General features: G+C 47.3%; 1 protein-coding gene across 1 annotated transcript in view; it reads left to right on the top strand.

Annotated features, from left to right (window-relative positions):
* Positions 1 to 27,063, top strand: part of SVEP1 (sushi, von Willebrand factor type A, EGF and pentraxin domain containing 1) — a 570,842-nt gene that overhangs the window by 240,466 nt on the left and 303,313 nt on the right. Inside the window, exon 16 of the mRNA XM_075316174.1 lies at positions 12,516 to 12,749. Within this exon, the coding sequence (XP_075172289.1) occupies positions 12,516 to 12,749 (234 nt within the window). The remainder of the gene's footprint in view (positions 1 to 12,515; positions 12,750 to 27,063) is intronic.

The following is a 27,063-nucleotide window of genomic DNA, read 5'->3' as shown; positions in this document are numbered from 1 at the left end:
GTGCAAAATAAGTAAAAGAAAGAGGAGAAAAGAGAGGTCAGTGTGCATGCACATATGTATATATATATATATATATATATATATATATACATACATACATATCCATACATTGGTATTTAAATAGTTAAAAGAACAGCCAAAACTCCATAGATGGCTGGAAAGAGTTAATGGTATAACCAGTACTTAGAAAGGGGAGGGGGAGGGGTGGGTGATGAGTTCCTAAAAGGGTAAACTCTCAAGATGGAGGATATAAGTATATATATATATATATATATATATATACACACACACACGACGCTGGCGTTTCGGCGCTCCCTTCTTCAAAGGGGAAGGAGAAGGAAGGAAGAAGGAAGCGCCGAAACGCCAGCGTCGGGGAGCGTCACAATCCTGTATCAGCATCTGATGGCATTTGCAGCTATTAGGTAATGTGCCTGCTTGTACTTCTCTGTTCTCACCAGCGCTCCTGATTAGGCGTCAGAATACAGATCACAGGCTTTGTTTTTTGCCTGTGCCTCTGATTAGGGCATTCAGTCTATGCAGCGGTAATTATCATAGTAGCACCTGACAGGGCTGCAGTGTTTACATTAACTCTAATCTTATTACTTGACTAATAGACTTACATATCGTTATCCCTGTCACAGCTACTGTCCCTGGTATCATTTATTAAGGGCTCTTTTTGCTCTCTGATTCACCCCTTGTCCCAGAGAATTAATACATTTCTGTGTGTATGTGTGTGTATATATATATATATATGTATATATATATATATATATATATATATATATATATATATATATATATATATATATATATACATATATATATATATATATATATATATATATATATATATATATATATATATATATATATATATATACTTATATCCTCCATCTTGAGAGTTTACCCTTTTAGGAACTCATCACCCACCCCTCCCCCTCCCCTTTCTAAGTACTGGTTATACCATTAACTCTTTCCAGCCATCTATGGAGTTTTGGCTGTTCTTTTCACTATTTAAATACCAATGTATGTATATGTATATATATGTGTGCATGCACACTGACCTCTCTTTTCTCCTCTTTCTTTTACTTATTTTGCACTTTGCACTTTATGTTCGTTTAGTAACCATAATTCTTGGACACATATAAGATTTGCTTATTTATATACTTATCACTTTATAATTAACTAATGTATTGCATTGTATTTATACATTTATTGGTTTGAGATATAATTGGATGAACTTCTATATGGTTGTAACTAATATCCTTGATTATATATAATGCTGTGATACATCCTTTATTTTTATATTTATTTTATATATATATATATATATATATATATATATATATATATATATATATATATATATATATATATATATATATATATATATATATATATATATATATACTCCCTATTTATATTGAACTCTGAGACAGGGATGATATGATTGTTTGGATTGTGACGCCTATTGTCCAGCTCCGGCTGTGTCTCTTGAGATCAAATGGTTTTTAATTAATAAAATATTTTGTATGTATTATAGACCCTCGTATTCGTTTTTTTCTCTTTTGGTCTTATAAGTCCCCTAAGAAGGCTACTAAATCCAATAAAACGTGCAAAAAAAGTTTTTAAAAATATCAAAAAATACCACAAAAGTTCAAATTACTCTCTTTTGCCCAATTGAAAATAAAACAATTAAAATACACATAATAGGTATCGCTACATTCAGAAATAAAATGCAATAAGAGGCGATCAAAACATTGTATCTACCCCAAAATGGCATCAGTAAAATGATCAGCTCAGGGCACAAAAATTAAGCCCTTACTTGGTCGCAGATGCTGAAAAATAAGTGTTATAGAGATTTTTTCCCCCCACTCAAATAAAAGAAAGTTATACATGTTTGGTATCTTTGTATTCACACTGACTTGGAGAATCATACTGCCAGGTCAGTCTTACTGTGAAGCCCCACCAGTGTTGTGTCGGTGCATTACCTTCAGGGACTCCACGTAGCTGGATCTTGTCACAGGTAGGAGATCTTCTTTTAGGATTGTCGTGACGCCACTCTCAGAATTGCGGTCAGTGGGGACCGCCACTGCAGGTTAAGGGATGCCTGGGGCTGATGGTGGGTGCAGCCAGTTGTAATAGCCTCCTGAGAGTGAGGCAAGCCCCAGGGCCCTGTGTAGGTGTGTAGAACCACAAGGCGCAGAATAACTCCACACAAGCAGAATGTCTTTCAGGGGTTTTACTCACTGTTGATGGCAGGGTGAGTAACCCGGGCGTAGCTGGGATGAACCAGGCTGGAACCAGGTATCCTTCAGGCTGACTGATGAGGGTGGCTACCGACTCGCCTTCCTTAGCCCTTCTGTGGTTTGTGGTAACCCCGACTTTTAGTCCCTATGGGGGTCACCCAGGGAAGTAGCTGCTCCCCTCGTTTGTTTGCCGTTTGCTTGTCGCCTGGACCAGATCACTCCAGCTGCTTGCCTCCTGTGAACTATGGGCCCTAACTGTGGCTACGTGGCTGCGGCTTTTGTGGTGTTGTGGCGTGGGCTTTAAGGGCCCCACACCGGCAGGTTTAGCAAGGAAAGGTGGATCTATCCCCGCATCGGGATCTGCCGCCCGTTTGGGCCTGGTACTCCCTGACAGTCTCCTTACTTTCCACTACACTGCTCTCTCTCCAGCTGTGTGTGGTGTTCGGGCAGCACTACCAGGTGACCGTTCTCCCCCGTCGGTAGTCACTGCGCGGACGCTGTTAGACTGTAACAGCTCCAGGGTCTGCTTCTGCTCTTCCTGAGCTGCACACTAAACTGGCTCACTCGTGGGACCTGCACTGCTGCTCCTGTCTGAGCTCCACTTCCATGCTCCTCACTCCTCCACACTCTGCTTCAGACTGTTTTCTCCTCCTTCTCTTTTCCCCTTGTGCCTGCCTACGCCACCTAGCAACCAGGCTCTCTACCACACCCCTTGAGTGGAGATGGAGGCTTCGCCCCCTCCACTCCTCAAGTGGAGGTGAAGGCTTTGCCCCCTCCTGGGATCCCCAGGGGTCCTCCCAAAGGTACATGTGTGAGACCTGATCACTATGCGCCTGTGTAGTCACACCTCGGTCAGCCTTCTGGATTACCTGTATTGTACTGTCCCCAGCATGGGTGCAGTACTCAGTGGTGCCTGACCAGGTCAGGGGCGCCACATTCCCCCTTAGTTATCACCAGCACGTCCTCGGGCTGCAAGACAACATTTTAAAATGCATAAAACAGTAAAACATGGTAAAACATTTTAAAACCACCAGGTACCATACATCACCACCCTCCACCCACAAGTCCGTTCACCCACCCAAAACCCTCTCACGTTGGCCGCGCCTTCAGCCACTTCTGGCAGGATGTAGAGGCGGCTTTCATGGGCTGGTGGTTTCAGGGTATACCTGGCCTGGTGGAGCCGCGCCTTCAGCCTCTTCTGGCAGGATGTAGAGGCGGCCTCCACAGTTGGTGCTGACCAGGTACCCTCTTTGTGGTGGAGAGCCAGGCCCCATAAACAGGCATGCTCCCTGGTTGCAGGCGAGCCAAGGCCCCATAAACGGACGTGCTCCCTGGTTGCAGGTGAGCCAAGCCCCTAAACAGGCTGGCTCTGGTGGTGGTACCTCTGGGGTAACTATTTACACTGCGAGAGTTTGTGGCTATAGCCAGTTCATAGCCTTAAGGTTCATGGGTTTCTCACATTAGTTTATGTGGGCACATGCTTAAACTTATAAACGTTGCAAACTGGTCAAAACTGTAACTTGCTGTACTTCTTTCTTTACTTTACATAGATTCCTCCTTACCAGGGCTTGGGCCTGTAGGGCTGCGGCACCTGTTGTTTTCTTCATTTCTCTCATCATCGGAGGTAGTCTCATCAGTGGGTCCTTTATCTTTCCTTTCTTCTTCTGTATCTGTTTCTTTTTCTTGTAGTATGGAGACAACTGGGTTGCTATAGGAATCTCTGGTACATGGCGTAACGTCAAGTGCATACCATCCTCTTTCTCCCTGATGCATTGTGAATTCCACTGTATCTCCCATCTGTAAGTTCCTTCCCGGATGTCCTCTGGGCAAATGGGCTCTAACATCCCTTCTATTCACAAATATGCCTTCTTTTATACCAGGAGCTACTATGAAACCATATCCACTCTTCAAACTGAAATCCTCTACTACACCACGACAAAGTGGACCTCTAACCTGGGATTTGGCCCTTCTCAGGAACCGTTTCTCTTCCAAGTCTCTGGCCATGACTTCGTCTTTCTGCTCTGGAGACTGCGGTGCAGGGGAAAGCTTGGTTCTGCTACGGCGCCGTGTCCTACGGGCTGGGTTCTGCTGGGCTGTTACTTCACTGCCTGCAGGCCCCCAGGTGAGGTTTCTAGGCAACTCTTCCTCTTCATCCCAGCGGGAATACGGCAGCATCTCTGGCTCTGGGCATGGATCCACTGCTGATGGCTCCGGGGTCAGCTCCTCAGCTTCCTGGCCTCCTCTCCCCCTTAGTTCTTCGGAGCACTCCTGTTGTGGCAGCGCCGGGGATGGGTGGTCATCAGCAGGCCCGGGCTGGGGACTCTTTGGCGTGGTTGCTGCAGAAGTCGCCTTGGGGGTGTGCGGAGGGAGCAGATACCGATCCACCATCTCTTGTGGGAACTGGGCCTCTAGGTCAGCCTTCAGCTTCCAGTATTCGGGGTCCTCTCCTATCAGGGACTTCCTAGCAGGGACTTCCTTAGACTGGGGAGCGGTGTCTGCTCTGGCCTTGCAGGCCGGGGTAAACAGTGGTACATTCTTGTCTTGGCGGGCCGCGCCTGACATGGCGGCGGCCTGGTCTTGGCGGGCCGCGCCTGACATGGCGGCGGCCTGGTCTTGGCGGGCCGCGCCTGACATGGCGGCGGCCTGGTCTTGGCGGGCCACGCCCTGCATGGCGGCGGCCTGGATCAGCGTTGCAGTTTCAATCAGGGTCGCAGCTGGAGTCTTAGCGGGCATCGCTACTGTGGCCGGTTCTTGGCGGGCCGGGCAGGGCATCGCTGCGGCGGCCTGGATTGGCGTCGCAGCTGCGATGGGATCTATGCAGGCTGGGCTGGGCGTCGCTGCAGCGATCGGAGCTTGGCGGGCCGCACCTGGCGTGGCTGCGGCCTGGTCCAGCACCTCACTTGCGGCGCGGACGGGCGTCGCTGCTGCGGTGGGGTCTTGGCGGGCCGGGCCTATCATGGCGGCGGCCTGGGTCAGCGTCACACCTGCGGCATGGATGAGGGTCGCGGCGGCAGCCGGATCTTTGCGGGCCGGGCAAGGCATCGCTGCTGCGGTGGGGTCTTGGCGGGCCGGGCAGGGCATCGCTGCTGCGGCCTGGTCCAGCGTCGCCGCGCCGGGCGCCTCTTCAGGGACCGCGGGCGTGGCAGCAGGGGTCGGGGCACTCGCGCTCGCAGGGGCAACACTGGACTCACCCATCGGTGGCACCATCGGGGTCTGAGTCGTCGCCGCTCGGTCTGGCACTCGTCGCGTAGCTCTCCCCTCGTAGGCCTGAACCGCTGCAGCCATCTCCAGAAGCTCCGTGCGTTCCTCTCTGATCTGCTCTACGACCCGGGTCTCCAGTCGGTCGCAGAACTGGGCAAGCTCCCGATACCACCAGGCAGCGGAGCCTGGTTCTGGGCCTCTGCGTTCAGACGCCATTTCCTCTGCGCCTTCTTCTGCACGATTTCCCAGCAGCGGACTCGTTGCTGCCTCCAGTTGCAGGCTCTTCAGTTTCTGCTCTGCCTCTTCCAGCAGCAGGCTTCTGGCTCCCTTTCTGTCCCGACGTCTCTGAACGCCTCCGCTCTCTTCACTTGCGAGGTCAGGACTCTGCAGGGGATCTCCGGGTAGCCACACCTCTTCGTGGGCGGTAACTTCTCCCAGCGCGGGCTGCTGTTGTTTTTCAGCGCGCTTTTCATGGTGGCAATATGGCGGCGCTTCCAATTTTTCAAGCGGACCGCCCAGGCACATGGTCACCTGTCTGAACAGGTCTAGTCCTTATCCTGTTCGTGACGCCAGATGTGAAGCCCCACCAGTGTTGTGTCGGTGCATTACATTCAGGGACTCCACGTAGCTGGATCTTGTCACAGGTAGGAGATCTTCTTTTAGGATTGTCGTGACGCCACTCTCAGAATTGCAGTCAGTGGGGACCGCCACTGCAGGTTAAGGGATGCCTGGGGCTGATGGTGGGTGCAGCCAGTTGTAATAGCCTCCTGAGAGTGAGGCAAGCCCCAGGGCCCTGTGTAGGTGTGTAGAACCACAAGGCGCAGAATAACTCCACACAAGCAGAATGTCTTTCAGGGGTTTTACTCACTGTTGATGGCAGGGTGAGTAACCCGGGCGTAGCTGGGATGAACCAGGCTGGAACCAGGTATCCTTCAGGCTGACTGATGAGGGTGGCTACCGACTCGCCTTCCTTAGCCCTTCTGTGGTTTGTGGTAACCCCGACTTTTAGTCCCTATGGGGGTCACCCAGGGAAGTAGCTGCTCCCCTCGTTTGTTTGCCGTTTGCTTGTCGCCTGGACCAGATCACTCCAGCTGCTTGCATCCTGTGAACTATGGGCCCTAACTGTGGCTACGTGGCTGCGGCTTTTGTGGTGTTGTGGCGTGGGCTTTAAGGGCCCCACACCGGCAGTTTTAGCAAGGAAAGGTGGATCTATCCCCGCATCGGGATCTGCCGCCCGTTTGGGCCTGGTACTCCCTGACAGTCTCCTTACTTTCCACTACACTGCTCTCTCTCCAGCTGTGTGTGGTGTTCGGGCAGCACTACCAGGTGACCGTTCTCCCCCGTCGGTAGTCACTGCGCGGACGCTGTTAGACTGTAACAGCTCCAGGGTCTGCTTCTGCTCTTCCTGAGCTGCACACTAAACTGGCTCACTCGTGGGACCTGCACTGCTGCTCCTGTCTGAGCTCCACTTCCATGCTCCTCACTCCTCCACACTCTGCTTCAGACTGTTTTCTCCTCCTTCTCTTTTCCCCTTGTGCCTGCCTACGCCACCTAGCAACCAGGCTCTCTACCACACCCCTTGAGTGGAGATGGAGGCTTCGCCCCCTCCACTCCTCAAGTGGAGGTGAAGGCTTTGCCCCCTCCTGGGATCCCCAGGGGTCCTCCCAAAGGTACATGTGTGAGACCTGATCACTATGCGCCTGTGTAGTCACACCTCGGTCAGCCTTCTGGATTACCTGTATTGTACTGTCCCCAGCATGGGTGCAGTACTCAGTGGTGCCTGACCAGGTCAGGGGCGCCACATTACCATATAGTGAACATGGTAAATAAAAAACTTCAAAAACAATTGTGGAATTGCACTTTTTTTTCAATTTCACAGCACTTGGATTTTTTTTCCCTTTCCAGTACACTATATGGAAAAATAAATGGCGTCTTTCAAAAAATACAACTTTCTGTTGGGCCTTGCACTGTAGAGTGTCTGTCCGTGCATGATACACAGGTGGGGTACGGCTTGGCAGACCACCTGATCTAATAGTATGGGCATCACCTAATAGGCTGCGGGTTTGTGACTGTGTTATCTGCATATGTGAACAGCGCTCTATGCTTTTTGGAGGATATTTTCCTCTTTTTGTTGCTATGTTTATATTTAGTGTAGGGACCTACAAGCATGAGGTTCCGTGACGCGGGTTGTAGGCTTACATTTTTATGGCTATAAATACCAACAAAAACCTCATATTTATTTTTTTTTTGGACAGGATACAGCCGGGCCCCTTTCTGTTGGGCCTTGCACTGTAGAGTGTCTGTCCGTGCATGATACACAGGTGGGGTACGGCTTGGCAGCCCGCCTGATCTAATAGTATGGGCGTCACCTAATAGGCTGCGGGTTTGTGACTGTGTTATCTGCATATGTGAACAGCGCTCTATGCAAGCCACTAGTGTGCAGTTTTATCATCTAGCAATCGCCCTCCTCCATTCCATGGAAGTGTGTGTGTGATTTGCTCCTCCTGCACCTGTGACGCTTCCACTTTAGTGGGGGTTTAGCTGTATCCTGCTAGAGTACTAGTTTTTGGCCAGGGCGATGTACACACTGCAGCCCATCTTGCTGTAAGTAATAAGTTACTTATAATCGACAATGGTATGTTTACTGTGGAAATCATCCAGCCCCTTTTTAAAAGCTGTTATTGTAGCGCCCTTGAGATACTCAGGGCACTACTAGGAACTGCATCTTAACGGGGATGCAGGGCCTACCCCCAGGGACCTGGAACATCAGTGCCTGCAACTCCGAGACACACCAAAAATCCTAGTTACCACTCCACACCAGGGGTAATTGGTTAGTCAGACACAAGGGGATGGCCACCTAGAGGGCGTAGCCAGACCAGAGGACTAGACAACCTTGTGGTAGGGGACAGCAGTCAGTTCAGTAGTAGTGAGTGAAAGTGGAAAGACGTGCCTAGAGCTGGGTTGTGTAATGGTGACTCGGGGGCACAGGAGAGTGGTCGCCAGGGCAGGTACACCCGAGTATCACAGGGACTAGAGCACCGATGGGGCACAGGGCCCTAGGTCAGGCGACAGTTTCAGATGGCCTGGCAAATACCTGCACAGTGAGGGGACTTTCACGGACCTCACTGACCCACAGATCCGGGGGCACCAGCAGTAAAGCAAGGATCAGGGTTCGGAACACAGACCAGCCCTACAGGGTCCACACTGCCAGCTGTACGGACAAGGAGACTGCCACCAAAAAGGGACAGTCAGGCCCCAAACGCTCCACGCTACGGGGACTCAACTACACCGAGGATGCTAGGGACAGAGCAACCGAGTCATCAACTAGCACTGGAAATACAGGAACCTGAACCAGCCGTCCAAGGGTCCAGAGTGAGTAGAGACTGTTAACTACAACCCACAGTGTGGTCTCCCTAATTACGCCATCATATATCTCCCCTGCTCAGCCTTACGTACGGAGGGCCTACCACCACAGCTGCCATTACCACCAGCCCTGGGGGATAATCAACTCAGCAGCGGCGGTTCTACAATCTTAATTGCAACCCGCAGGTGGCATCACACAAATGACTTTAATTTCCCCTGCAAATACTGCCCATTAAAAAACACCCAGGGCACAGGACCAGGCAACGGCCACCAAAGTGACATTCCCCAGTTATATAGTGCCCGGGACCGAGTACCCCATTCCCTGGGCCACACATTATAGTATCTGCCATTTCTACCTTTTGTGGGCACAGTCTGACTGCTCTAACTGTAAATAACCATTTCATATTTAGCTGCTGGAATTGCTTTTCTTCTACTTGCAGTGAGTGCCCCCTGGTCCTTAGTATTGTCTTTTGATGGAATAAGTCATGTGCCAGTCTTGTATTGACCACACATGTATTTATACATATAAATGAGATCTCTTCTGAGTCTTTTTTGTAAGCTAAACATATCTAACTTTTTCAACCTCTCATGATATGGGAGGCCTTCTATTCCTTGTAGTAGTCTAGTTATCCACCTTTGAACTGACTCTAACTTCTGTATGTCCTTTTTAAAATGTGGAGCCCAAAACTGGATGCCGTATTCTAGATGTGGCCTTACAAGTGATTTATAGAGGGGTAACAATACATTGGGCTCACGGGATCTAATCTCTCTTTTTATACACCTTAAAATCTTGTTTGCTTTAGCAGCTGCTGCTTGACATTGAGTACTGCTGCTCAGCTTATTTGTAATGACAATACCGGAGTACTTCTCCTGTTCTATAGTCCGAGTTTACTTCCATTTAATGTATACACAGTTATAGGATTACTTAATCCAAGGTGCATTACTTTACATTTATCAACATTAAATCTCATTTGCCAAGTATCTGCCCATTCTGACATCTTATCCAGATCTTTTTGTAATATTGTACTATCAAGGTCCATTTTTAATATCCTACATAGTTTGGTGTCGTCAGCAAAGTCACTTTACTTTCAATACCATCCACAAGGTCATTAATAAAGAGATTAAAAAGAATTGGTCCTAGCACAGATCCCTGTGGTATCCCACTGTTGACTATAGCCCATTTTGAGAACATATCATTCATACATACTACTCTTTGTTTCCTATCTTTTAGCCAATTCTTTATTAATTTGCTTATAGGTTCCCCTAGTCTTTGCTTCTGGAGCTTCAGTATAAGGCTATTATGGGGTAGAGTATCAAATGCCTTTGGAAAGTCCAAATAAATCCCATCAGCTGCATTACCAATATCCAGATTTGCCCATATCTCCTCATAGAAACCCAACATGTTGGTTAGACATGACTTATCTTTCATGAATCCATTCTGTCTGTCAGTTATTATATTATTCTCTCAAATATATCGTTGTATGTCATCTCTTAAAATGCCCTCAAAAAACTTTGTACACTGCTGATGTCAGACTTACCAGACGGTAGTTGCCTGGATCCACCCTCTTACTTTTCCTAAATATCAGTAGCACATCTGCAATTCTCCAATCCTGCAGTACCAACCCTGATACAAGAGAGTCTAAGATAACATGCAGCTACAGATAAAGGCAATGGATCCCTTAGTAGCCCCTCTCTGTATGAAGTTCCCCTTAGTAGCCCCCACTATGTATGAGGGTCACCTTAGCCCCGCTAAGTATGAGGGCCCTCTTAGTAGCCCTCACACATAATGGCTCACACACAACAGTAAAATACAAAAACAAACATTATATACTTGGCTAACCCCAGCGAGTCCAGCCGCAGGTCCTGGGTGGATCAATGTGGTGATGTCATTGTTCCGGGACTATGACTTCTTGTGTGTGTCAAGGCACAATATTGTCATTACATCTCTGCATCAAGGACCTGACATTTTGCACACCAACATGGTTAAGGATGGCAGTTGTTCCGGGTGGGCCCCTCCAAGTCAGTTGTAATACTATTGTATGAACTTGAGGATTTTTATCGCTTAGGGCAATGAAGAGCAGAAGCGGGTTCTTGGTGCAAGGAATATATATAATACACAGCCAGCAATATGTACCCAGTATATAACACACAGAAAAAAAACAAAAACACGGTATATGTCGCTGAGCACAGTCCTTACGAATATAGTCCAGAAAATAAGCCGTCCAGGTAACGTAGATCCGAATTAACAAAGTTTGTGGCACAAATCCTCACACTGGTGTGACCGGGTGATAAATCCCTGGTTTTGGTCCACACGAATATGGCATCAATTAGTCCTGGCAAAGTTCAATAAGTCCAAACATATCTTTAGCAGAAAGAGTAGATACGGGTAAAGTTCCGGAAAGGCAGTCACAATATAGTTATCCGGTAGTATCACTTACATACACTTGGGACGTCCAGCCGCTGGTAGAAGCAATACTGCCGGGAGTTCACCTGAGACCAACCTGACCAGGAAGCCCCGGGTAAATCACAAGGATCCAGAAGGGCAACCAGGTAATGAGAGCAGCTGACCAAAAGCAGACAGGAAGCAGTATACTCAAGCAACTAGACTAAGCTTATGGGCGGACTTTTATACAGATGAACCGGAAGTAGGTCACACAGCACAGAAACTCCATTTTAACCAAGAGCAAAATCATTCAGAAGCAACCTGGAAACCCCGGAACACTGACATCGGTAGCCCGTGTCTGCACCCAGCTCAGCAGCCCCGAGTAGCTAAGCTACTGATAACTTCACTGTACATTAAAAGCACTGTAATCATTCCTCAGCACTATGATAGAAAGACTACTCTGCAACATGTGTGTGCAGCAGGGTTGTGCAGAGATAGCTGTCAATCAAAGTGCCAGGAATGACTACAGCTGCTCTCACTGTATGGTGAGATGTGACGTAATCACTGCTATGGTGACTATAAGAAAGTGATTACAGAAAGGCTAAAATTTAATTTTCTCCCTGTAGCCGCATTTCCAGTAGGTCTGCTGAACGGGATGTAAATGCTACTTTCCTGCAGATCATCCCTATATCTGTAGGTAAATAGAAATTTTTGGACATATTAGGTTCCCTTTAAAAACTTTTAATCTTGATATAAAAGTCATTGGCAGATGTTTCAGTTTTCATTATCATATCATTTTCTTTGTTTTTTCTTTTTTTCAGTGCCAGCATGCATTTTAATATCAATTAGCACTATCAATGGTCAATGTGATGCACTTTTCCATAGGATAGCAAAGGGTTTGTGAGGTCAGGCAGATGTCTCACTGAGCTTTGATAGTTTTTCTTATTCAAGTGTTACAAATTTCGAGTTTTAAGGAAAGGAGAATCTAAACATATGGTTATTCAAACTTTTAGACATGAAGGAGGTGGTTGAGTGAAATCCATTAGAGTTAATGTGCTTTTATAGCTTTGTCTTGGTGTGAAGATATCATATTTCACAGTTGTTTGAAAGGAAAAGCTATCACGTGGTATATTGTCATATGCTAAACTACACATCTTTATGCTCAACTTCTCTTTAATTAAACTTTGTGAGCATCTGGCCAAGCATTATGTGATATTGTTATTCCTACCAATGCCAAATGTTAAATAAGTCTTCTACATAAAAACCTTCACCATTTAATGTCTAGCAATTTTATACCTTATTATCATTTGTATTTTCAGCCAGTGTACCACTGCCGGAGAGACAAAATGACACAGTGGAATCAAACAACCAAGAACGCCTCCTTAAAACTTTAGAGACCATAACGAATAGGCTGAAGAGGACCCTTCGTAAAGAGCCTCTGTATGCCTTCCACTTTTCGTCCGAAATGATTATAGCTGATAGTAATTCACTGGAAGAAGGGAGAGCAGTTCTCTTCTGTAGGCCAGGTTCTGTACTGAAAGGACGAATGTGTGGTAAGTTAACTAATAATGTTAATATATAGTTAAATCGGTGGAAAAGGGGGGTGCACTTGGCAATGACAAAACCAAGACTTCACAGGTAAAAGTGCAAGGTTAATATATTTAGACCACACAATACAGTTAAAGGCATTGTCTACTACTCGGACAATTCCTTCTCAATCACCATGCTTGCCACTGTTAAAATAACAACACTTTTCCTCACTGCCCATGCCGGTGCCATTACAATGGTGTAGGCACTTTCACTCCCGAGGCTCACGTAACGTTGTGATACTCAAACACTGCCAGCATTCCTCTACTCACCTTCTAATATATAAAACATCAATTGGAAGTGAGTGGCCAGCCATCGATCATCCGAAGGCGAGGAGAGAGAAGCCAGTGCTGAATGGTCGCAGTGCTTGCATGATATATCATCTCAAGTGAACCCTGAGAGAGCGAGTGATGACGGAAATGACACCGGCACCGGAGGTTATTACAAGCAATGTTATTTTAACGGAGGTAAACATGGTGATTGAGAACAGGTTGTCGGATTAGTGGACAACCCCTTTAAGTATTTAGTCAGTTTGCATGATAAAACATTTGCCCATATGGGCCCTAAATAGACATAAACTTTAAGTTTCCTCAAGAATTTATAATCCTAATGAAATCATATAGCGTACATGGTCAGGTTTTCCAACAGTCTGCAGCATGGGGTTTGCATGGCCCAGTAATGAGCTCAGCACTATCATCTGAGCAAAGTGAAGAATTTTGGGTAAATTCTGCACTGGATGTAGAGGGGATAATAGGCTTATGTCCAATCTTACTATCACACCATAAGAGTACACAAATAATCTTTACCAAATTCACAGTGAACTTAGTTCATTAATCTCACCCCCTACACACTCATAGTAATATTTGAATGGAAGGGGTTGTCTCATTAGAGGTGTACAAAATATGAAGACTCTAGGATGGACAATAATTTATTTATCTCCCATTGCCCCATCCCTAGTATTGTTGGTTAAAATACATACACACAATTTCCCACCAGTCCTATCTTATTAACAGATGTGTATTTCTCAATGCAAGACCATCATACCATAATAATATCTGTTTGCTCCCACAGCTCAACTTTTTATAGGGGTGTTATATTACTATTGGAGCCACGTAGACTAAACTTGTGCAGGCAAAGCACAATCATTTTGTTTTGCAATGCCTTGCAGAAACCATGTAGCTCAGGAATAATTTACAGATCTACACTAAAGAAAAATGTGTAACAGGGTCCTGAAATAGCATCAGAGTAGTCGTTTGGAGCTCCTCAAACACCAAGATTCAAGTTCCTGTGCAACATGTAGCCCCAATATATAGTAAGTTGGATGAACTTGAGAAAACGACTATTGTCTGATATAACAATGGAATTGTTTATTATTTAGGTCACTTATGTCCTAACTGATTCCCAAAAATAATTCCAACAGGAATCTTATTATCCTTTGTGCATTATTGAAGTGTGATCTGGAGTCGGCTAAATATATAGAAAAACTTTATGTGATGAACTTATTTTTTTCAGCTATCGATGGATGTGTGATGTTTTCATATGTAATGAAATAGTGTAGAGAAAATTGTCTCTAGAATAAAAAAAGGCCACATGAAAACTGTAGACAGCTGCTTTCTTATTAACATGCCTCTCTTCTGGTCTTATCATTTAAGTTTGAGCTTTGTTTATAGGAGCAATGTACGGTCAAATCACTGAATAAATAAATGAATAGTAAAAGTAGTTAGAAGAAAAACTTCCTGTTTGTCAATCTGCAGGATTTTTTGCATGCTCTTGAAACAGTCTTGTAAATATCCTACAGAGAACAAATGTCCTTCTATTTTGTGGCTGATAAACAGATGAAGGGGCTTTCTTAAAGGGGTTTTCCCCACTACCAGTTAATATTAAAGTTAATTTATTCAATATATCTTGGAACAACAATAATTCCACAATTAAAGGTGTTTAAAAAAGGTTCCTGTGCTGAAATAATCTTACAGTTGAAACCAGAAGTTTATATACACTATCTAAAAAAACACATCTGCATGTTTTTCTCACTATCTGACATGAAATCAGAATAAACGTTTCCTGTTTTACGTCAATTAGGAACCAAAATTATTTATATTTGCCAAATGTCAGAATAATGAGAGAGAGAGAGAATGTTCTAAGGCATTTGTATCACTTTGTGCAAAGTAAAAAATTTACAACACTAAAAGTACTTTGCCATTAAACAATCTGGGACAGCCCATATGATGATGTTGTCAGGGCCAGGTGGACGGGCAGACCCAGGAGGTGGATCCACTGGGCCGAACTCCTAGATGGTGGTAAGGGGTCCGGTAGCTGGAGCACTATAGGCAGCAGAACAGTCCGTGCACACGAGTATAACGGAGAAGTCCCTGGGACCACGGAGTCACTGGTGGTAGTCCGGGTGACGCAGCTCAGGTTCGGAAGCCGAGAAGATGTCAGGCGGGGTCCGGAACCTTTGGAGCGAGATGACGGGTCACCGCAGGGATCCGAGATGGTACGGACTGTCAGGATGGCAGATGAACAGCGTTCGGGGTTCGGGATTCGGTCAGGACCGGATGGCGAGGCAGGCACGGCTCTACAAGAGAGATAGGTGAGTATATACACAGAGACACCAGGAGACCTGACTCCTAGCTTAAGAAACACAAAGATCAGGCCCCGCCCCCTTGGACATTAAACCCCTTTATACCCTGTACCTGTTTTGCATCATTTCCTGTTAATGGACGCTGGCCCTTTAAGAAAGGGTCAATGACCGCGCGCGCGCCCTAATGCGCATGCGCGCGGCCCGAGTGCCAGAAGCCAGAGCAGGAAGCTGCGAGGAGGAAGCAGCAGGGCCAGGCTGGGGCTGTGAAGCCGACGGAAGCCGGGTGCGGGGACCAGGACGCTGGGGACGCGCCGGCAAAGGGTGCTGGAGAGCGGGGAGCGGCGGTGACCGGACCAAGGAACCGGGAAGCGAGGCGGGGGAGCCGGGGAGCGTGACAGGTGAGCCGGAGGGCAGCACAGGGGACCCGGTGAGCTTGACAGTACCCCCCCCCCACGCCCCCCTCCCCGCAACCGGGACAGGAAGGCACGGATCAGCGGAGTACCCACATTCTCCCGAGGCTCCCAGGACCTATCCTCAGGACCATACCCTGCCCAGTCCACCAGGAAGAACTGTCGACCCCGTACAGTCTTCATGGCCACGATATCCCTTACCGCATAGATGTCGTCATCGGCAATAGGTGGAGGAGCCGAACTGGCAGCAGCGGAGAAGGGACCCAGGACAACCGGCTTGAGCAGGGAGACGTGGAATGAGTTGGGTATCCTCATCGTGGCCGGGAGCTGTAGCTTGTAGGAGACCTCATTGATCTTGTTGAGGACTTTAAACGGCCCGATGTAGCGAGGACCCAGCTTGTAGGATGGTATCTTCAATCGGACGTACTTGGATGCAAGCCAGACTAGATCTCCAGGAGAGAAACACGGAGGGTCCAGACGTCTCTTGTCTGCGTGTCTTTTCATCCACAGGGAAGCACGCCCAAGGGACGCCTTGACAGAGTCCCAAATGGTTGCAAAGTCACGGGCTACAGTATCAGCAGCAGGGACATCCGAAGAAGGGGATACAGGCAATGGGACGGAGGGCTGAAGTCCGTAAACAACATGGAAGGGAGAGCTGGAGGACGACTCACTGATGTGGTGGTTATGGGAGAATTCAGCCCAAGGAAGAAGCGTGGACCAGTCGTCGTGATGGGCGTTGACATAGTGACGTAAGAAAGAGGTCAAGATTTGATTGACCCTCTCCACTTGGCCATTAGACTGAGGATGGTATGCAGATGAAAAGTCCAGAGTCACTCCCAGATGTTTGCAGAGAGCCCTCCAGAAGCGGGAGGTGAACTGAGTTCCTCTATCGGATACGATGTGTGATGGAAAGCCATGCAAGCGGAAGATGTGATGTATATAGGCGTCCGCGAGTTCCTGAGCAGAGGGCAATCCAGCCATAGGGACGAAATGAGCCATTTTAGAGAACCGATCCACCACGACCCATATGACTGTGTGTCCGGAGGACAATGGCAAGTCCGTAATAAAGTCCATCGCTATGTGTTGCCACGGAACTGAGGGTATGGGCAGAGGCAGAAGAAAGCCATATGGCAGGTGTTTGGGCGTCTTGTTCCTGGCACAATAGGAGCAGGCAGAGACAAAAGCAGCGACGTCCGTGCGAAGGGACGGCCACCAGTAATGACGTACAATCGCACCCCATGTTCTCTTCTGACCAGCATGACCGGCTGTTTTCGAGGCATGACCCCAGTGTAACACTTTTTGCCTGTCTGTCTCAGAGACATAGGTCTTCCCGGGCGGTATCTGGGCCAGGGTGACAGGGGCCACCGGAATGATTTTGCTAGGACAGATGATGGGTTGGGTAGTCTCCTCCTCCTGCTCCATGGGCATGAAAGACCTGGACAAGGCATCAGCGCGTACATTCTTGTCTGCGGGTCGGAAATGGAGCTGGAAATCAAACCTGGCAAAGAATAAGGACCACCTGGCTTGCCGTGGGTTCAGTCGCTGAGCGGACCGTAGGTATTCCAGGTTCTTGTGGTCCGTGTAAATAATCACGGGGTACACTGCTCCTTCCAGAAGGTAGCGCCATTCCTCCAGAGCCAGTTTGACTGCCAAGAGCTCTCGGTCACCGATGGTGTAGTTGCGTTCAGGCGCTGAGAAGCTCTTGGAGAAGAATCCGCAAGTCACCATCTTCCCGGAGGAGGACTTCTGCATGAGCACTGCTCCGGCTCCCGAGGAGGAGGCATCCACCTCCAAGGTGAACTGGCGGTTTAACTCCGGACGGTGGAGTACAGGAGAGGAGGCAAATGCCCGCTTCAGAGAGCCAAACGCGGCGTCGGCCGCAGGTGACCAGTCCTTTGGATTAGCCTCCTTCTTGGTCAAAGCGGAGAGAGGAGCAGTCAGAGCCGAGAAGTGAGGGATGAACTGGCGGTAGTAGTTGGCGAATCCCAGGAAGCGTTGGATTGCCTTCAGTCCAGAAGGAGGAGGCCAGTTGAGAATGGAGGAGACCTTCTTTGGATCCATCTGCAGTCCGGTATCAGAGATGATGTACCCCAGGAAGGGGAGAGAAGACTGCTCAAAGACACACTTCTCATACCTCGCGTACAGACGATTCTCTCTCAGTCTTTGTAGAACCAGCTGTACGTTCTCTCTGTGGGTCTGGAGGTCCGGAGAGAAGACAAGGATGTCATCCAGATACACTACCACACAAACGTAAAGAAGGTCCCGGAAAACGTCGTTCACCAGTTCTTGAAAGACGGCTGGGGCGTTACACAGGCCGAAGGGCATCACGCAGTATTCATAGTGCCCATCGCGCGTATTGAACGCGGTCTTCCATTCGTCCCCAGAGCGGATGCGTACCAGATTGTAAGCACCCCGAAGATCCAGCTTGGTGAACACACGAGCTCCTCTAAGCCGGTCAAACAATTCGGGGATGAGCGGCAGAGGGTACTTGTTTTTTACGGTGATTTGATTCAAACCCCGGTAGTCTATGCATGGGCGTAAGTCGCCCTCTTTCTTCTTGACGAAGAAGAAACCTGCTCCAGCCGGAGAGGAAGATCTCCGAATGAATCCCCTTGCCAGGCTCTCTGTGATGTAAGTAGACATGGCCCTTGTTTCGGCTGGAGACAATGGATATATCCGTCCTCAAGGTGGTGTTGTTCCAGGGAGCAGGTCGATGATGGCACAATCGTAAGGACGATGTGGCGGAAGTACCTCGGATTCCTTTTTATCAAAGACGTCTGCAAAGGACCAATAGGCCGAGGGCAGCCCCGGTATGTTCTCTGGAACCGGAGGTCGTCGGATGGGTTGTATGGTCTTCAGGCACTTCTCATGGCACGAAGAGCCCCATCAGGTGATTTCGCCAGTGCCCCAGCTGACTGATGGTTCGTGTGTCCGCAACCAAGGAAGTCCCAGCAGGATTTGATGGGACATGTGTGGGAGGACGTAGAGAGCGATGTTCTCGGTGTGCAAGGCACCGATACGCAGTTCCACCGGCTTGGTGATCCAGGAGATGGTGTCAGAGAGGGGTCTCCCATCCACAGAGGCAATCACGAGGGGCTTGTCGAGTGGAGTAACAGGCACCTGGTACTTGTCCACCGTGGCCTGCTGGATGAAATTGCCTGCTGCCCCGGAATCGAGGTATGCCTCAGCCGTGAACCGCGTCTCTCCCGTTGTCACTTGCACAGTCCACGTAACCGGGTCTGAGAGAGTCCCAGCACCTAGGGTGGCCTCTCCTACCAACCCTAGGCTTTGGAGTTTCCCGGCCTCTCTGGACAGGAGCGTAGCAGGTGTGTGCCCTCTCCGCAGTAAAAGCAGAGGCCCTTGGCGAGCCGCTCAGCTCGACGTTGTTCAGACTGCCGCACTCTGTCGATCTGCATGGGCTCGTGGACGGGGACCCCAGCTGTCGAAGACTGAAGTACGGCGGGCTTCTGCGGAGGAGAGGAATGCCGTACCGGACGTCTATCACGGGACACTTCCTTGGATCGCTCCTGAAAGCGAATGTCCACTCGAGTCGCTAGGGCGATCAGGGCATCCAGGGTGGTCGGTACGTCACGACCCGCCAGCTCATCTTTAATTCGCCCCGAGAGTCCTTCCCAGAAGGCGGCGGTTAGGGCCTCGTTGTTCCACCCGAGTTCCGAAGCCAAGGTGCGAAAACGGATTGCGTATTGGCCCACCGTCAGAGTCCCCTGACGTAGCCGGAGAAGAGACGAAGCAGACGCGGAGGTGCGTCCGGGCTCATCAAAGGTGCCACGGAATGCCTGCAGGAAGTCCTGGATGTTCGTGGTCACAGGATCCCCCTTCTCCCACAAGGGGTTCATCCACGCCAGTGCCTCACCCTCTAGATGGGACATGATGAAGGCGACCTTGGCTTGGTCAGAGGCAAACAAATGCGTCAGCTGCGTGAAATGGAGGGAGCATTGGTTTAAGAATCCCCTGCAGGTCTTGGGGTCTCTGGCGTACCGGGGTGGTGAGGCCAAACGAAGTCTGGAAGTATCTGAAGACGTCGCCACGGGAGCTGGAGCCGTGGCTTGACTAGTGGAGGCCCGGGATGCTGAAGACGTAACTGCCGCTTGTAGCGTGTTCAGGCGGGCGTCCACAGAAGACATAAATTGCAGCATGCGGGTCTGAGTCTCACGCTGGCGTGTGAGTTCCTCCTGTACGGCTGCTAGTGCTGCAGCGGGATCCATGGCCTGATCTTACTGTCAGGGCCAGGTGGACGGGCAGACCCAGGAGGTGGATCCACTGGGCCGAACTCCTAGATGGTGGTAAGGGGTCCGGTAGCTGGAGCACTATAGGCAGCAGAACAGTCCGTGCACACGAGTATAACGGAGAAGTCCCTGGGACCACGGAGTCACTGGTGGTAGTCTGGGTGACGCAGCTCCGGTTCGGAAGCCGAGAAGATGTCAGGCGGGGTCCGGAACCTTTGGAGCGAGATGACGGGTCACCGCAGGGATCCGAGATGGTACGGACTGTCAGGATGGCAGATGGACAGCGTTCGGGGTTCGGGATTCGGTCAGGACCGGATGGCGAGGCAGGCACGGCTCTACAAGAGAGATAGGTGAGTATATACACAGAGACACCAGGAGACCTGACTCCTAGCTTAAGAAACACGAAGATCAGGCCCCACCCCCTTGGACATTAAACCCCTTTATACCCTGTACCTGTTTTGCATCATTTCCTGTTAATGGACGCTGGCCCTTTAAGAAAGGGTCAATGACCACGCGCGCGCCCTAATGCGCATGCGCGCGGCCCGAGTGCCAGAAGCCAGAGCAGGAAGCTGCGAGGAGGAAGCAGCAGGGCCAGGCTGTGGCTGTGAAGCCGACGGATGCCGGGTGCGGGGACCAGGACGCTGGGGACGCGCCGGCAAAGGGTGCTGGAGAGCGGGGAGCGGCGGTGACCGGACCAAGGAACCAGGAAGCGAGGCGGGGGAGCCGGGGAGCGTGACAGGTGAGCCGGAGGGCAGCACAGGGGACCCGGTGAGCGTGACAGATGTCATGTCTTTGGAAGCTTTACTGACAACATATGAGTTAATTAGAGACACACCTGTGGATGTATTTTAATGCACACCTGAAACACACTGCTTCTTTGTGTAGCAACATGGGAAAGTAAAAAGAAAATCAGTCAAGATCTCAGGAACAGAATTGTGGACTTGCACAAGTCTGGTTTCTCCTTGGGTGCAATTTCCAGATACCTGAAGGTTCCTCATTCATCTGTGCAAACAATTATACGCAAGTACTAACAAAATTGGAATGTCCAGCCATGATACCACTCAGGAAGGAGACCGGTTCTATGTACCAGAGATGAACGTGCTTTGGTCACATATGAGCATATCAACCCAGGAACAAAAGCAAAAGACCTTGTGAAGATGCTAGCAGAAGCTGGTAAGATTGTGTCATTATCTACAGTGAAATGAGTACTGTATCAATATGGGTTGAAAGGTCACTCTGCCAGGAAGAAGTAATTACTTCCAAACAACAATAATTAAGCCAGATTAATGTTTCCAAATGCACACAGGAACACATACTTTAATTTTCGGAGACCTGTCCTATTGTCTGACGAAAGTAAAATTGAACCTTTTGGGTCATAATTACCATAGTTATGTTTGGAGGAAAAAGGGAGAAGATTTGAAGCCTAAGGACACCATCCCAACATGAAACACGGGGGTGGCAGCATCATGTTGTGGGGTTGTTTTCCTGTAAGAGGGACTGGTGCACTTCACATAATAGATGGCATCATGAGGAAAGAATATTATGTGGCAATACTGAAGCAACATCTCAAGACATCAGCCAAGAACTTAAAGCTTTGGCGGAAATGGGTCTTCCAAAGGGACAATGACCCGAAGCATACTGCCAAACTGTTAACAATGTGACTTAATAATAACAAAGTCAATGTTTTGCAGTGGAATAAATACAACCTATTAGAGACGGCACCACCCAAATAAAAATGGAAGCATGCAACCACCCATATATAAATGGCCAAATTGCACACATGGGAAATAGGGCACAGCTTGGCCATAAATACACTGGAAATTCAGAATTTAAATAGACAACAACAAAACACTTGCTGAATGCAAAAAGTGACCAAGTTTAATAAGTGCAGAATTTTAAAACATCATTAAAAAATGGGAAGGAAAGAAGTCTCCCATATAACAAAGGGTACATACTCTCCAATACCTCAATAACAGAGAGTAAGCCATACAGGCTATTAACCATATACAGCCCCTGATGAAGCCACATTTGGTGGTGTAACGTGTGGGGTGGGCAGGTACATCCACATTACCTCTTTCACAAGCCAACCCATAGTATTGTATTGCAGGCTTTCCTTGCACTGTACCTTTCTAACATGATTGTAATATATATTACTATGTATCTGCACTTTTTGGCTGTATATGGTTGATAACCTGTATTGGTTACTCTCTGTTATTGAGGATTTTGTTGTGTATGTACCCTTTGTTATATGGGGTACTCCTTTCGTTATTTGAGCCCTTCCTATTTTTAATGGTGTTTTAACATTCTGCACTTATTAAACTTGTTCACTTTTTGCATTCAGCAAGTGTTTTGTTGTTGTCCATTTAAATTCTGGATTTCCATTGTATTTATGGTCAAGCTGTGCCCTATTTCCCATAAATATTGAATGTTTTGGAGTGGCCATCAGAAAGCCTGATCTCAATCCCATCGAAAATTTATAGGCAAAGCTGAAAAGGCAGCTGCGAGCAAGGCGATCTACAAACATGGCTCAGTTACACCAGTTCTGTCAGGAGGAATGGGCCCAAATTCCTACCAACTATTGTGAGAAGCTTGTGGAAGGATATGCAAAACATTGACCCAAGTCAAACAGTTTAAGGGCAAATGGTACCAAATACTAATGAAATGCGTGTAAACTTTTGACATTGCAGAAAGTAATAAAAATGCCTTAAAATATTCTCTATCATTATTCTGGCATTTGGCAAATATAAGTAATTTTGGTTCCTAATTGACATCAAATGGGAAAGGTATATTCTTATTTCATGTCAGATAGTGAGAAAAACATGCATATGTGTCTTCTTAGATAGTGTATGTAAACTTCTGGTTTCAACAGTATATACACAAGAGATCAAAATTAGAGAACAACACACAATTTCCTAAATGTTAAGGCCATTGTGTAGTCCTATGTCATTATAACCTAAAATGAGTAAACCTGCAGTATTTTAAGCTTATTTCATAAATTTCATTTTTCAAAAGCACATAATAAAAATGTAAATGAGATAAATGTAAAAGATCACTGATCAAAATTAGAGAAGACTTTCCAATACCTGCAAGTTATTGGTGTTAATCTGGTACCTGGTGCTAAATTCCTTAATTATCTGACAAACCCTGTGATTTCAAGCATATTGCATCTTTACAACATCACAAACTCTTTCAAGTCTCCCAAGCATGCTGGTTATCTTCACAAGGGAGGACATGATAATGTAGAGAATTTCCATAGGTAATCGTTTCAAAACTGCAGCTGGAATTGCTTGCCAGTTCAGCACTGAACAGATTAAGGATCTGTCTCATCATACAGTGTCACAATGTTTAAGAGAATTTAGACTGAAAGCCCACTCTGCAGTGACCAGACCTCTCATTAGCAGAAAGAATCAAAAGGCTTGACTCACCTTTTGGTGAGGAACTTGTTGTGTGGATAGAAAAGAAGTGGGCCACAGTTCATTGAAGTGATGAAAGCAAGTTTAATTTATTTGGGTCTGATGGGAAACATCATGTTCGTTGATAAACTGGGTAAACACAACCCAAAGTTTGCTAAGAATTCAGTGAAAGGTGGTGGAGGAAGTGTCATAGTTTGGAGAATGTTTTCTGCAGCAGAAGTTGAACCTCTCATTCACCTACTTGGCAGAGTGAATGCAAGTGTGCATCAGAATCGTCTTCTACAAAACATGGCTCCTTACTTGCGTTTATCACTCAGTCAGCCAGCAATTTCCATGCAGGACAATGCCTCCTGTCACACAGCAAAATGGATAAAGCAGTTCCTTGAAACAGAAAACATTGAAACAATGAAATGTTCATCCTAGAGTCCTGATCTCAACCCAATAGAAAACCTCTGAAAAATCCTTGGTGACAAAGTTATGGCCAAGAAAGCCATAACAGTCAAAGAACTGTGGAAGAAACTGGAACAAGAGTGGACCAAAATCACACCAGAGCAGTGTGAGAGACTAGTGATGTTCTGTGGCAGATGTGCTGAAGTCATTCAAAGCAAAGGCCTGATCATGTTTTACTGATTGGTGACTGTTGTTACCTTCAGAAAATGTAGTTATAATCTTTCTCTGTGCTACGGCCATTGCTGTTTTCTAATTATGATCATCATGTTTTTGGCAAAATAAAGGTTTTATTTTGATAAACTTTGGATCTTTTGTAAAACACTGTTCTAGTGACATGGTGTACCCCTTACAAAAAAAAACATTCAAATGTTGATCAATGTAGATTACATTATTTCTGAAAAAAGCAAATTATCATACACTGTTCTCTACTTTTCCTCTCCAGTGTATGTACCCCTTCTATATACCGTGTAATGGCCATGTCTGAATGTACTAGGCAGGGGAGGACGTAAAAATGTACACAGACATTACAGCACGGGATCATAGATGATTCTTTATGTGAAGTAAAACATTTCCCTGCCTGTTTTTAAAAAAATGTTTTACTTCAAAGAAATAATTCTGTATGATCAAGTGCTGTAATGTCAGTAAACTTTATTGTGTCCTCCCTGCCCAGGAGATGTGGTATGATCAGACCATGTTCCTGTATGGTCAGACACAGCCATTACACAGTACATAGCAGGGACCCATTTATAAGATTATCTTAGCACTGCAACATTTTTTTAAACACATTCAATTTTGGAACTTATTAGTATTCAAAGAACTATGAATTAAAATTAACTTTAAATGAACTTTGTTTGTGGGAAAACACCTTTAAGGCCCTGTGCGCACTGGAAAACGGAATTTTCTTCAGAAAATTCCGCAGGGTCTGAAAGATTACCGCACCCGCGGTAACAAAACGCGGCAAACTGCACCCAAAAACTGCATGCTGGTTGCTCGCGGTATTGCCGCGGTTTTGCCGCATGCGGGTTGGTACATGTGCTTTAATGCATTCCTGCAATAAAGCACATTGAAAAAAAAAAAGAAAAGTAATTTCCTTCTGAGATAGATAGACAGATAAATAGACAGATAGAGGAATAGAAGACAGATAGAAGAATAGATAGAAGAATAGATAGAGGGATAGATAGAGTCCCTGTGAGCACACGCTGCATTTCTCCCAAGCGGTAATGTGAGTTCACATTACCGGCCATGGGAAATGACCGGTAATTACCTATCTGCTGTCTTGCTGCGAGGCTGCATTCAGCGCTGTGTGTCAGTGTCAGTCGCGGCTGGATGCCAGCATCGCAAGACGTGGATTACGTCGGAGCTTTGTTTTGGGAGGGGTTAATAAAATGGTGAACCAGGGGATTTTTTGTGTTTTATTTAAAATAAAGGATTTTTCGGTGTGTGCTTATTCACTTTACTTACGGATTGATCATGTCAGCTGTCTCATAGACGCTGCCATGATCAAGCCTGGACGTAAATGGCAGTGATCCGCTGCTATTAAACTCGTTATTACCTGGATTGCCACCACATCACAGCATCTGGAAGAGTCGGGGACACTCTGGTACTGCCGCATAATGTATGCAACAGTCCCGGGGCAGCTGCGGGCTGATATTCTCGGCTGCAGGAGGAGGGGGGCATTAACCCTGCCCCTCGCCCTCCCCAGCCTGAGAATACCGGGCCGCCGCTGTGTGCTTACCTCGGCTGGACGGTAAAAATACAGTGGAGCCCACGTGTTTTTTTTTCTATATGTCCGTTTGCTTTCTATGTGTATTCTATATGTCTGTGTGTGAGTGTGATCTGTGTGTTCTATGTCTGTGTCTGTGTGTGAGTGCGATGTGTATGTTCTATGTCTGTGTCTGATCTGTGTATGTTTGCTCTCTGCTCCGCTTCCTCTTCCTGTCACAATGACATCACTTCCCTGCAAAACGCAGGGCAGCGATGAACATTATGTCCCAAAACTGCGAAATACCGGAGGGCATAATGCAGGAAAACGCAATGAACCGCACACAATTTGCTGACTGCATTATTCCCTGCGGGATTTCACGATTACATGGTAGTCAATGGAGTGAAATCCCGCAGCGACGTGCGGAAAAGAACTGACATGGAATCCCGCAGCAAAGCATGTGGGTTGATCATGTCAGCTGTCTCATAGACGCTGCCATGATCAAGCCTGGACTTAAATGGCAGCGATCCGCTGCCATTTAACTCATTATTACCTGGACTGCCACCGCATCACGGCATCTGGAAGAGCCGGGGACACTCCGGTACTGCCGCATAATGTATGCAACAGTCCCAGGGGCAGCTGCGGGCTGATATTCTCGGCTGCGGGAGGAGGGGGCATTAACCCTGCCCCTCGCCCTTCCCAGCCTGAGAATACCAGGCCACCGCTGTGTGCTTACCTCGGCTGGATGGTAATAATACAGCAGAGCCCACGTGTTTTTTTTCTATATGTCCGTTTGCTTTCTATGTGTATTCTATATGTCTGTGTGTGAGTGTGATCTGTGTGTTCTATGTCTGTGTCTGTGTGTGAGTGCAATGTGTGTGTTTTATGTCTGTGTCTGATCTGTGTTTGCTTACTCTCTGCTCCGCTTCCTCTTCCTGTCATAATGACATCACTTCCCTGCAAAACGCAGGGCAGCGATGAACATTATGTCCCGAAACCGCGAAATACCGGAGGGCATAATGCAGGAAAACGCAATGAACCGCACAGAATTTGCTGCCTGCGTTATTCCCTGCGGGATTTCATGATTACATGGCAGTCAATGGAGTGAAATCCTGCAGCGACGTGCGGAAAAGAACTGACATGGAATCCCATAGCAAAACATGCAGCTGTCAAAATCCGCATAGTACGCACAGCATTTTTTTTCCCCTAGGTTTTGCTGGTGAATCTCTGCAGAGATGTTATGAACATAACATGCAGCGAAACATGCAGCAAAACCGCAAAAAATCCACGGGAAAAACCGACAAGTGCGCACAGGGCCTTTGAGCAATGGGGCTAATGTGCCCTCCTGTTGCATTATTATCAGAGACGAAGAAGAAATGGGACAGTAGCTGATGAGAAACATACAAATTAGATATTTTTGTCTCATAGTTATAAAGGAAAAGGATAGTAAGAGATTTCCACTTATCTAACTGTAATA

The sequence above is a fragment of the Anomaloglossus baeobatrachus genome, chromosome 1, assembly GCF_048569485.1.
Source record: "Anomaloglossus baeobatrachus isolate aAnoBae1 chromosome 1, aAnoBae1.hap1, whole genome shotgun sequence".
NCBI lineage: Eukaryota > Metazoa > Chordata > Amphibia > Anura > Aromobatidae > Anomaloglossus > Anomaloglossus baeobatrachus.
The sequence above is the reverse complement of the archived record's forward strand: the minus strand, read 5'-3'. Positions and strand labels throughout refer to the sequence as shown.